The sequence below is a fragment of the Narcine bancroftii genome, chromosome 1 (assembly GCF_036971445.1).
Source record: "Narcine bancroftii isolate sNarBan1 chromosome 1, sNarBan1.hap1, whole genome shotgun sequence".
Classification (NCBI taxonomy): domain Eukaryota; kingdom Metazoa; phylum Chordata; class Chondrichthyes; order Torpediniformes; family Narcinidae; genus Narcine; species Narcine bancroftii.
In genome coordinates, this window is record NC_091469.1 from 88,196,453 (window position 1) to 88,208,946 (window position 12,494).

Below are 12,494 nucleotides of genomic sequence, written 5' to 3' on the forward strand. Positions count from 1 at the left end.
ACTGTGGAATGCAATACTCCAGGTATGGTTTATTGCATGGTTTATTATACTCCATACAATATAATACTCCAAGTATAGTTTCAATCCAGCCTGCATAACTGAGGCAAAGTAACCTTGTTCCTGGAGCTTGATATTCTTCCAATGAAGTCCAACATGTGATTTACCGAAACAGCCACAGTGTTAAAATTCACCCACAACCAAATTTTGTGGAGCTATCAATGATGAAAATCATGTCCTGAAACGGATTTAAAGCATTTATGAACAAGCAATGCCATTCTGTTGGTCAATGTGCATGTGAACCCCCAACTCCCTCCTAGCATCCATGAGGGAGAAAAACAGAGTTGTGGGGTTGAACATGGTAGGAAATGCCACGCTGAACTTATAGCATTAAGCTTCGTGAGGATCAGGGAAAGGGACAAAGTTGTAGAGCTCCTCGCTGAGCTGAGCTCCATCACTCCTTCCTGACAGAGCTCTTGTGAGGTCCGACATGCCTCCTTTTACTTCCAAAGTCTTGAAGCTGGGTGCATTCCCCACTAATGACTGGGAGCTCTTTTGACTTGTAGGATGTTAGACCACTGAGACACAGGGGAAAATATCAAGTCTTTTAAATAAGTGATATTTCTTCAATATTGAACAATCTAAATAATGCATTTTGATTTTTATAAAAAATATTTTTAATTATTTCACAGTATTGTAATTGTTTGTCAAGTATTTCTGAAGAAAGTTCAAAAACATTTGAATAATTTTGCTGGCTGCTTGAGGTTGGGAATGACTTTACTGGCAATCAAGATTCATTCATCTGGTTTATGACCAAGATGAGACCGAACCAACCCACATCTAGTTTTACATAGCCCTAAGCATTCACCTTTGGTGGAATAGCTTCAAACAACTAGACAATAGAGGACAGACAGGAGATTGCAGATGCTGGATCCTGGAGTAACAGACCATCTGTTGGAGGAACCCAAGAGAGTTGAGCACCATTAGGTGGAGAAGAAGAAATGTCAACATTTTAGGCTTTCATCAACGCGAATGTTCACCCATTCTCCTTCTCCCACCAATGCTGCCCAGCCTGCTGGATTCCTCCTGCAAGCTGGCTTGTTGAATAAGTCGATAGATCTGGAAAAGGCAACTGAGCAGCTGGTAATAAGTTCAAGACAGCAAGAGCTTCAGGACAAATACTTTATGTCCAACAATGCAAACCTGATGAAGGTCCGCTGAACTGAAATATAAACTTTGTTTCATTCCCCACAGGTGCTGTCTGACATGCTAAGTACTTCCAGATTCTCTTCATTCATGCTGTTTTTTTTTGTGAGCATCCCCTCAGGGTAATTTTTGTGGTCTTATATACTGCCTGGATTTGAACACCATGGCTTCTCGATGAATGATCCTCCAAAATCTGTACTGCAGTAGCATGCAACGAAGCTGCAGAATAATTCAAAAGCTGGCCAATAGGGTTAATACAAAAAAGCATTCAGTAGAATTATAAAATTATATTGGTCTTTGAATTACTCATATTACAGTATATGACAGCATATAAAATAACCTGTGTATAAGGCGACTCGAATTTCCACCTAAAATGTAGGTTTTGAGCTATACTCGCTGTATAGTCTGGCACTTACCACTGCTGCTGGGCACATTTAATATACTAATTCACAATATTTTAAAAGCAAATTACCCTCCAAAGGTTTAAATTTTATTAGCATATTTTAAAATAAACCAGCATCTTTAACAGGCTGTTTAAAAACTGTACAGAGCCAACGGCAGTGAGACTGGAGAGTTGGATCTGTGGTGGAGCACTGACCCTTCGCTGTTAAGCTTTATATTTTAGACTTGACATGGGTGAGTGATGAGACTTCGCAGTTAAGGTTTGGATTTTATACTTAGTGCATAAGATGACCCACCCGTGTTTTGGGGTGACATTTTTAAAATTTAAGGACTGTCTAATTCTCCAACATATACAGTATTATGCCAATACTTTGGTTTGACAAGTCAGTTAAAACTGGGCAGCACCTTTAGAGCATAGGGGTTAGTGCAACGCCATTACAGCTCAGCGATAAGGGTTCAAATCTAATGCTGTCTGTAAGGAGTTTATATGTTCTCCCACATCTGTGTGTGTTTCGTCTGAGCACTCTGGTTTCCTCACACCCGTCAAAATGTATGAGGTTGTAGGTTAATTTGGATGTAATTGAGCTGGACGGTTTAAATGGCCAAAATCGGCTTCTGCCATGATGCAACTAAAAATAAATCTATACTCTAATTTCTCTTGGAAATTAAATTTCAGTCCCCTTCAAATACTTATCAATTTCCTTTTGAAAGTTATTTTTAATTTTGCACCAAACACCTTTTCAGGAATTGCATTCTGCAGTGTAAAGACTTTTGCCGATGCCTCAGTTGCTGACCACTTCATGTCACTGCCATTAGATCTTCTGCAAACTGCATTTCTTTTTTTTATTTATTCCTTCAAAATTATTCATGATTTTGAACATTTTTAAGCCTTGGATCTGCCTTCTACGCAAAGGTACACACATCCATACTTTTCCACAGTATAAGAGACAATACAAAGCACATGAACAGACAGTTCAAGCCAAGTAAATGAAAATATAATTACTGCAAAAGGATACTCACTTCTTATTTTCTATGTACCAATAAGGCCTCCTACTTGCTTCCTTAGAAGGATGCAATCCATTTACTCCCATCATCAAGCAAATGCTTCAATTATGGACACATAAAGAGCAACGTTCACATTTGATCATTACTTGTGTGGAATTGCAATGTCTAATCCAATAACTTTACAGACACTGGCCCATTTATCATGCTGAGGTTGATTTATATTCATGAAGTGATATCTTAACATAATCTAACTCCTTGTTTAAAACAGCAATAAACAAAGCATCTCAATTGTGACTGCATCTGATTTCATAATTGTGACTAACAATTTGCCAAATATATGTTCTTCACATATGGTTTCTTCATAGTTACATCAGCACCTCCATTAATTTCCCCACAATTCTCCCTGGGGATAGCTCAATGGTTGACACTTCATTATTCTATGGTGTAAACACAAGAGATCAGCCACCGTGTGCTCTGAGGATGCCAGACTGAAATTGAATTTTCAAATATTCCATCAACAACTCCTCTGGATTGATGGAATTGTCTTTGGAATCTTTCTGGACCACCGCATACCTCCAAATTGGTCCATAGTGCTAAATGGGCCATATGTCGGCTTCAGTTTTGTGATATTCTGCCATTGAAATCCATTCTGTTGCAGTTAATTGAACAAAATTTTGAGGCAGTACACACACCGCAATATGACCACATAAATGAGAGGGGAATGCAATGAAACCTTGATGGGTCAAATTGGGGTATCACAGAAGGAGGGAAGGACTCATGATCAGTGACTGTAGTGGCTAGAATTGGGAATGGGAATTAGAGCTGATATGAAATTTGGAAGGGGAAGAGGAGTGAGATTAGAATTGAAATGTGAACCACTTAAAAGATTAGTTTTTAACTAAAAGTTGAATCCCAGTTCGGGTCTCCATGCATGCCTTTCCTTGACCACCTGTGGTATAAAGGTCATCACCCTTACTATCCATGGACTTTGCAAACAGCATGAAAGTCATAGTCACATCCAAGACCCCTGTCATACACCCATCACTTTCCTGGCTTTCGTGCATCAAAATATTCAGAAGATGCAGAGGAAATAAAACCAAGACTTCATGATACGGGATGGTAAGTACTTGACCGTGTCAAACCTATGAATTCTCCAGCCAAAATACACCATGAGATCCACAACACATTGTGAAACATGAAAGAATCATTAGTTTCAGAAGTTCCACAACCTTACCCTTTGAGGTTGCCCAATAGTCTTTCAGATTCGTATGATTATTTGCCCCTCTGATAGAGTATATAGAAATATTTTTGGGAGATAAATTGAAAAAGGTAGAAGAGGTTACATATATACACTTTAAAGTAGATCTTATTTGAAAATACGGGAGATTTCATATCCATAGTACTTGGCAGAAACTGTGCAGAATGCCTAAGGATTTCACAAGTGGGTGTTCATTGAATTGACGTCATGAATGAAGGACTATTGTCTTTGAATTCACAGAAAGTAGACCGGCTGTCTATTGATACCGTTTTGCATGGCTTTTGACAAGGTTGCTCAGAGGTCATTGAGGGGTTCTTGTTTACCTAAAAACAACAGATGAACCCAAAGACTAACTTCTATTGTTTGCTGGAGAGGGTCATGGGTTTTGCAGGTGAGAGAGAGGACACAATCTTTCTGGCAGTCAGAGTCTCAAAAAGAGAGAGAGACAGAAGGGAGTCTTTGGCTGTGTGGGGCTCAGAATGCTGTAACCAGCCAGGTTACTGGTTGGAACTGAAACAGAAGCTCCAGAGTGGCGGATGGCTGAAATGCTATCTGTCTGATGTTTATCTTGGAATAAGGGGAACAGAAAGGAACTCTGTAGTACCGACTAATGGAGCTACCTCATGTGTGGAAATCTTGGAATCACACACCTCTCTCTCTCTGCAAACCTACGAGAGCCTTCCTGAGCGGTAAACATTTACCTTTCGAGTACCAAAGCCTGGTGAACTTTATACATGTTTAATTCTGTGCACAGAATTGCCTGCAACCAGAGAACTTGGAAGAATGAGAAGTGAGATTGGACTATGAACCAAAGAACTTTCTTAAATTTACACACACTTTACATACACATGCACTTAGAATTAGAAGGGGGTTAAGTTAGGTTAGTTAAGTTAATAGTGATAAGTTAGTTTGAATCTGTTTTCATGTTTAAAGATAATTAAAAACAACATTTGTTTAAAGAACAATTTGTAGTGGTGAATATCTATTGCTGCTGGGTTTTGGGGTTCTTTGGGCTCATAACACCCCTATAAAAAGATAAAAACAATTTTGTTGCAGCTGCTTTAGATTCAGCAATCCTTTGATGACTTGTTTTAACATGTTGGAATATTTTTGGGAACTGTTGGTGGAGTATTTTTGACTATTCAAGTCTCTACTTATCCCTCTATATTCTAAAAGAAACAGATTTGGGGTCACGTACCCTCGTAAAATAGTACAGATTAACCAATGAGAACCCGTATCAAACAAGAAAGACTGCAGATGTTGGAAATGGGACAAAATGTTGATATCCATTGCCTTCCATGGATGCTGCCTGTCTTGCTGAGTTCCTCCGCCATTTTGTGTGTTGCTCTATTGGGAACCGATGTAGCTACAGACTGCTCTTACCCTTCCATCAGTTTCTGTGCACTTAACAAGCTTTGTTTCTCTCCTTGCCCATCCCGTCAAAGGATTTTGAACCTGAAACGTCAATTCTATTTCTCTTCCCACAGATACACTCTGATCTGCCTTGTATATCCAGCATTTTATGTTTTTATCTTGTGTGGTCGAGACAGGTGGGAGGAGTGAATTTGTCAATCATGGTGAACTGAATGCAAACTGCAGTGCTATAGGATCCAGTTTCTCAGGCAACATCTCCAATGTGGTGACGATAGATGACAAATAAATTACCAATAATTTGCCAAGTGCATTTTCTGCACATAGTATGATTTCTGAAGTTACACACTACATCCATTAACTTCTCCATAATTTCTTCCTGGTATATCTTACTGGCTGAGATGGCTTATTTACCAATGCTCTCACCAAGGAGGTTCCTCTTTTATATGAAAATAAAGTGTTGAAAATCAACATGGTAGCATCTGTACGACAACCTAATACATTACAAACCACCAGACATTTATCATCTCTGCATGCTATAAAGATGAAAATTAAAAGAGTTCAAACTTAGAGAATAAAGTTTAATTTGATAGGAAAAGTATTTGTCCAAAAAATGAAATTTACAGGTTAATAAGGAAATAAATGTTGTTAATTTTGTAATGGATCAGGATTAATGTTACAATAATAAAGCTTGGAGGTATTTCTGGTGTTACGCTGTTGTTTGTGCTGTTCCTATACTCTCTCCTGGAATGAGAGTCCATTTATCAATTTACAAGGGAGACAGATGAAGGAAATGCAACAAATGGTTTCTAAATGCCTTAGTGTAAAGTTCAGTGATTGGTGTGTTACACATAGCAATCTAGTCCCAGCCTCTGCTCTTTAGCTGCCCCAAGGTCATTAACACCAACCAAAGAAGCTCTGAGCTATGATACCTTGCTTCCCATGTATTGGAAGAAGCAACTACATATCCAATATATCACCCAATGGAAACATTGCTTGCATAAATTTCAAGTGATGATAAGATTGAATGACAGAAGGATTAAAGTATGTTCTCAATGCATTCAGGGCAATGAATTGCCCTCTGCTCACTTTCTAGAGTAGCGCACAAAGCATTTGCCATTTTTACACATTATGACAGCTGTAAGGAAAATGTTACTGCTCTCCTCTAAGAACCACCTTCTCCAAATCACATTTATTGCCCAGGGAGCAATGGAATTTGAACACCCAAAGATACATCGGACAGATTATCTCTTTAAAAAAAAAATCACAGTTGAAAGTACTGCCTGAAGGAAGTAGAACGCACCGGTCACAGGTCTTCTCCTGTCCCGATTCAACAAAACAAAAACTGTAATACTCTCATTATTTTTTGGAGAAGAAACATCTAAGCCTGAGATCCTCTGTGATCATGAAAATTGTTCAATCTTTACATATAATTGACAGTTAATGGATACAAATGGGTCACAAATTGGCCATCTCCAAGTCAACAGTGTTATAGGATTTTATCACCTGCGGTCAATTCTACAATGCAATATATGGGAATGAAGTGAACCAACAACATAGTTTCTCAATTCACTCAAGGCTGTATTTGAAAGTCTTTACTTACCGAAAAGTCATCTGGAAAACCTGTCCCTGATTGACCTGTTGCGACTTGTTGTTGTAACCATGCAGCATCTCCACGAAGAGCGTGTCATTGAGTTTGGCATCAAGTTTCTGGCATTTGGTCCCCTCACACGATTCCGAGAGGAGCAGACAAGATTTGCCATCTGCTGCCAATCTGTACTCCTCCACACAGCTGCCAATAAAGGAAGAAGTTAATCAATCAATTCCACAGGACAGAGGAGCCTCTCAAAGATATGTAGTTTTAGACAATTACCAATAGCTGATTATTTGTTTTAAAATTTTTTTTTAAATGGAAATGAATTAATAAGATTTTCCATTAAAATGGGAAGAAATAGAAGTTGGTAGATTGGTGTCAGTTTTAGAAAGATGAAAAAAATTCTCTTGATTTTTCCAAGTTTCATATCCACACACCAAATTTTTATTAATTGTAGTTTGGAAGATTTGCTCATCCTTTCGCAAAATTCCTACCAGTTGGTTTCAAGGATCACCTTCACCCTCAGTGCCTCTCAACCGTGGCCATTATTCACAAGAGAACAATTGTAAAGAAGTAAATGACTCAGTCCTAGGTGGACATAACCCGCCGAGAATGTTCTGCTCAGCTGGTATCCACATCCACATCTGAGCAGTGAAAGGGAGCGCCCAATCATGGTTACCGTCCATAACAGTGAGGAGATGTGAACAGAAAACCCACATACTCTGATTCTGTGCAGCTGAGAATATTAAACATGATCTATTATCCAATGGAACATTATCAGTAATGTTCTTCTGAATATTGAAATTTGTGGAAATGAATTACAGCAAGAAAATGTTTGATAAAAATTTAGTCCCAGGGCTCTAAATAAACCAGAAGTGCTCAATATCAATTAATTCCATTTTGCACTAGACATCTTTATGTGTACTTTACACCTCAGTAATAAATGTAAATGAGAGTTAACAAGTCAATATTAGGGTAAAGGTGCACTTTCCTTTTGAACTCATTGAAAAGAATAAAATAATTTCAAAACTCTGTTAACAGTGAAACTTAAATGCTTTAACTCTGTGAGTGGTGATTATGCATTTCTGTGTATTTCAATGAATCTCCAAAGTTGAAGTTTTTTCTCATCTACATTTCTCTTGGATTGTAATCACTTTGAAATGACCCGTAATTCTAAATCTTTAATAATTTAATATGCATATGGTGATAAAACAGAAAAAAAAATCACCAAATGGACAAAATCTCCTTTCAATTTCAGTCAACAGATGCATTTGGCTGGTATTTTGAGATATCATTAAACATTCTGACATATACCTACCAAAGAAAAACTAAAGCTTTCCTATCTCATAACCCTCTTTCATCCATGTGCCTGAAAAATGGTCTCTTAAATGCTCCTATTGTTCCAGCCTCCACTAATGTGGTGATACAACCACTGCACTGGCTGCTCTCCAACCAGCCTTCTGCAGGGGGCAACAACTGTACCTGGGAGGCTGGCCCCATCCACTGGATGTCAATCACCGGCCCATATAAAGATGAGCTGGCTCTTTTGGAGAGTCAGACACGTGGAGCCAGCAAAGAGACTGAGACTGGTGTGAAATAGTTTAAGCTAATTAAATCCTGTGTACAGTTTGTGGACTTGGCATCAGAATTATTTGCACAGCAGTGCTCACAATTTAATTAGCTTAAAGTTAAAAGGACAATGGAGATGTTCCTCAGCATGCAATTGAGGTGATCATCCACCCACAGGCTGAGATCATCAACATTAACCAGAAGAAACTCATGGTACTACGCACCAAGCTGGGCCCACATGCTTTCCAGGCTATCCGAGACTGCACAGATTTTGAACCAACGATGATTGTCCTGGAAAGCACGTACCAGCCACCAATGAACATACTCTACACCCGGTACTGGCTCAGCATCAGTGTACAGCAGCCAGGTAAGATGGCAGATGCTTACCTTGGGGCACTGCGAGAACTAGCACACCGTGCCCGATCGAAGCTGGAGTGACTACTGGGGAGGTGGAGTGATTCACCCGAGATGCCTGTGTATGAGGTTTGCGGTCGAGAATGACTGAACAGAGACTGTTGGAGGAGAATAATGCCTCCTTAACAGGATCATGAAGATGATCCGCTCCCTCGAAGCCACAGCTCACCATGTCGAGGCCTTCAATGCTCACCTACACCAACCTTTGGCCTGGCCGACACCGACACCGACGATGGGCCCCACGTGGAAGAGATGATCGCCATTGCTGTCGCAGTTCGCCACTGCAAGTATTGTGTGGGTTGGATAAGCGCTCTCGAAAGAATTGGTCTGCGAAAAACTCGCATTGCTCCTGATGCGGCAAGAAAGACTACTTTGCTAAAGTGTGCCTCTCCCAAACATCGGGAGTGCTGCAGCCCTCTGCGACCAACTGGAAGCTCCATCTGACTCTCTGGATGCCCCCACGTGCAGATGCTGGGCAGCACCATTACTCTTCCTGCACCAACGATGTCACTTCTGGCCCAGCCGTCCAACCACACCGTCACAGTGTGCTAACCACAGGTGCTGCCATCTTTCATCGTCCAACTTCCGGCTGCACCAGTGACGTCGCTTCCGCCCGCACCAACGACATCACTTCCATCTCTGTTTGAGGTGCCCAACCACACCAACGCCATTGCATCTCCTGGGCGCTGCCATCATGGGCCAACCAACCCCCCCACCACTATCCCAACTTGCCCGACTCACTGACTGGATGATGTAGTCAACACGCATGCATGCATAATCACACACTCACTGCACCCCATGCTCCGAAACACACCCACTAACCACTACTCGCCCCAACCATCGGGGAGCAGCGACTTGGACCCCAAGGCAGTCCTAGCATCCACCATGCTAACGGACATTCCCTATGGACTTGGGCATTTGATGATGGGCACCACTGTGTTACGGAGTCCAGAGGACTCCAAAAAACAGCAGCAATAGATATGCCCAGGGTTACGTAAACAGAATTCCACACTTCTCAGACAAGGTCCGCCCACTGGCCCAAGCCACGAATTTTCCCCTCCCTGCCGAGGCGCAAGCAGCCTTCGCCTGCATCAAACAGGATATCACCAATGTCGTGATGCATGCTGTTGACGAGACCACCCCATTCCAGGTGGAGTGCAATGCCTCTGATGTTACCCTCGCTGCCACTCTCAATGAAAGGATCTGACCCGTGTCCTTTTTCTCCACAGTTCAGAGCTCAGACACTCCACCAGCAAAAAGGAGTCCCAGGCGATCATTCTCACTGAGATTTGTAGAGCTGCAAAATTACCTCATGACTCCTGAACCCAATCGCCCAATTAACAAAGCCTAGCATATCATAGGCCTTCTTAATTATCCTATCAACCTGTATGGCAACCTTAAAAGATCTATGGATTTGGACTCCAAAGTCCCTCGGTTCTTCCACATTAGTAAGTATCCTACCATTAACCATATACGCTGCCTTCAAGTTTGACCTATCAAAATGCAGTTTCTCACATTTATCCAGATTGAACTCCATCTTCCACTGTTCCGCCCAACTCTGTATCCTGTCCTTAGAAGGTTCTCTTTTTAGGAAAGCATCTCATATAAATACACTGGCATAATGGCTATGAATTTGAACCCGTAATCCAGAACCCGGCACTGAAATCACAGTGAACTGAACTAAAAAAATCAACTGCAGCAGTTTGCAAATTTATTTGCAACCTTAAAATGGTACCTAACACGGTAACTCTTTGTGAGCAGCTCTGACGGGAATAATCAAATATTCCCGATCAGAACTTCTCAAAATCAAACAAAAAAACGAGGAACATAAAATCAAACCTACCCAACAAATGGATGTCCTTGGAATCGACAGTCTCCGTCAGGCTGCAGGATCTTTAAACAGCTCACGCATGTACAACAACAACACTACAGCAGTTTTAAACACCCAGTGATTGGGCCATTTAAACTTCGCAGGAGTCACAGATAGCAGGTGCTCAGCACATTTAAACATCATAGAAGGTTTAAAGGGACAGTGCATGGACCATTTAAACACTGCGGGAATTACCAGCAGTGGACGCCGAGCCAGGTAAAGAAGACCAACCATGGGGACGTAGAGGAGGAGTGGGCTACAGGTCAAGCTGGGACACCGGGGCCTGAGGCTTTTGCTCCCTATCATCCTCCTGGCCAATGTACAGTCCTCGGAAAACAAACTTGAATTCTAAGCCAGACTTCAGCATCAGAGAGACATCAGGGAGTACTGCATGATGTGCTTTACAGAGACATGGCTCAATATGAACATTCCAGGTACAGCACTACAGCCCAAGAGCTATACCCTCCATCGCGCTGATCAAACACCACTGTCTGGAAAAACCATGGGAGGCAGCATTTGTGTCATGAACAACTCATCGTGATGCACAGATATGATGGTCATGTCCCAGTCCTGCTCTCCTGACCTGGAACGTCTGGTGATCAAGTGTCACCCATTCTATCTGCCAAGGGAGTTCGCCATCATCCTAGTCGCAATGTACATTCCATCCCAGGTTAACATCAGGCTGGCACTGGAGGGAAGGAGCTCTGTGATAAACAGCCATGAGACAGCACATTCTGATCCTTTCCCAATCACGGTGGGAGACTTCAATCAAGCAAACCTGAAGAAGTCTCTGACAAATTACCACCAACACATCACATGCGAGACCAAGGGAACCAACACACTCGACCACTGTTACACCACTATGTAAAATGCCCATCGAGCCATACCACGACCGCACTTCAGCAAGTCTGACCACCTGACTGTATTTCTACTCCTGGCATACAAGCAGAAATTGAGGACCACAGCACCAGTGGTGAAGACCGCAAAAGTATGGTCGAGGGTGGTGCAGAGCATCTGCAGGACTGCTTTGAATTGGTGAACTGGAACGTATTCAAGAACTTATCCATAGACATGAATGAATTTGGAACAGGTGTCACTGACTTCATCAAGACCTGTGTGGATGAGTGTGCGCCCATACGCAAATGTGTGTTGTTCCCCAACCAGAAGCCCTGGATAAATCAGAAAATTTGCAACCTGGTGAGCTGAGAACAAGGGCATTTAAGGTCGGCGATCAGGATCTTTACAAGACATCCTGGTGTAACCTGCGGAAGGCCATCCCTGAAGCAAAGTGGCAATTCTGGAGGAAGCTAGAGACAGAGACAGATTAATGCTAATTATGGCAGGGATGGCAGACCATTACAGCCTACAAAGCAAGGGCAAACACCATAGATGACTGTGATGCTTCACTTCCTGATCTGAACACCTTCTTGGCCCACTTTGCGAAGAACCACCAAACAGTGTCTACTAGAATCACTGAAAAGGATGAGGACCCTGTGATATCTGTCGCTGAGGGTGACATCACAACATCATTCATGAGGTGAACCCGCGCAAGGCATTAGCTCTGATGGCGTACCTGGCCAGATTCTGAAAATCTGCACCAACCACCTTGCCAACTAGTTCATGGTCATTTTTTATATAGATATTGTCCTCATATATTTTTCTGTATATAAATTTTATTACAATTAGATGTAATTGTGGTTTAAAATTTTTAAAATAAAGTATTAAAAAAAAGTTTGTCAGACAAATTTTAAAAACATGGGTAGTTTAGTTTTCAGATCATGAAGCAATTCCAGAAGACTTTTGGACTT

At 41.5% G+C, this 12,494-nt stretch overlaps 1 protein-coding gene across 19 annotated transcripts in view; it reads right to left on the reverse strand.

Moving 5' to 3' along the window:
* Positions 1-12,494, reverse strand: part of LOC138760976 (astrotactin-2-like) — a 1,981,947-nt gene that overhangs the window by 843,509 nt on the left and 1,125,944 nt on the right. For all 19 annotated transcript variants that reach the window (XM_069932424.1, XM_069932434.1, XM_069932420.1 and 16 more), the window contains one exon: positions 6,843-7,031. In XM_069932424.1, the coding sequence (XP_069788525.1) occupies positions 6,843-7,031 (189 nt within the window). The remainder of the gene's footprint in view (positions 1-6,842; positions 7,032-12,494) is intronic.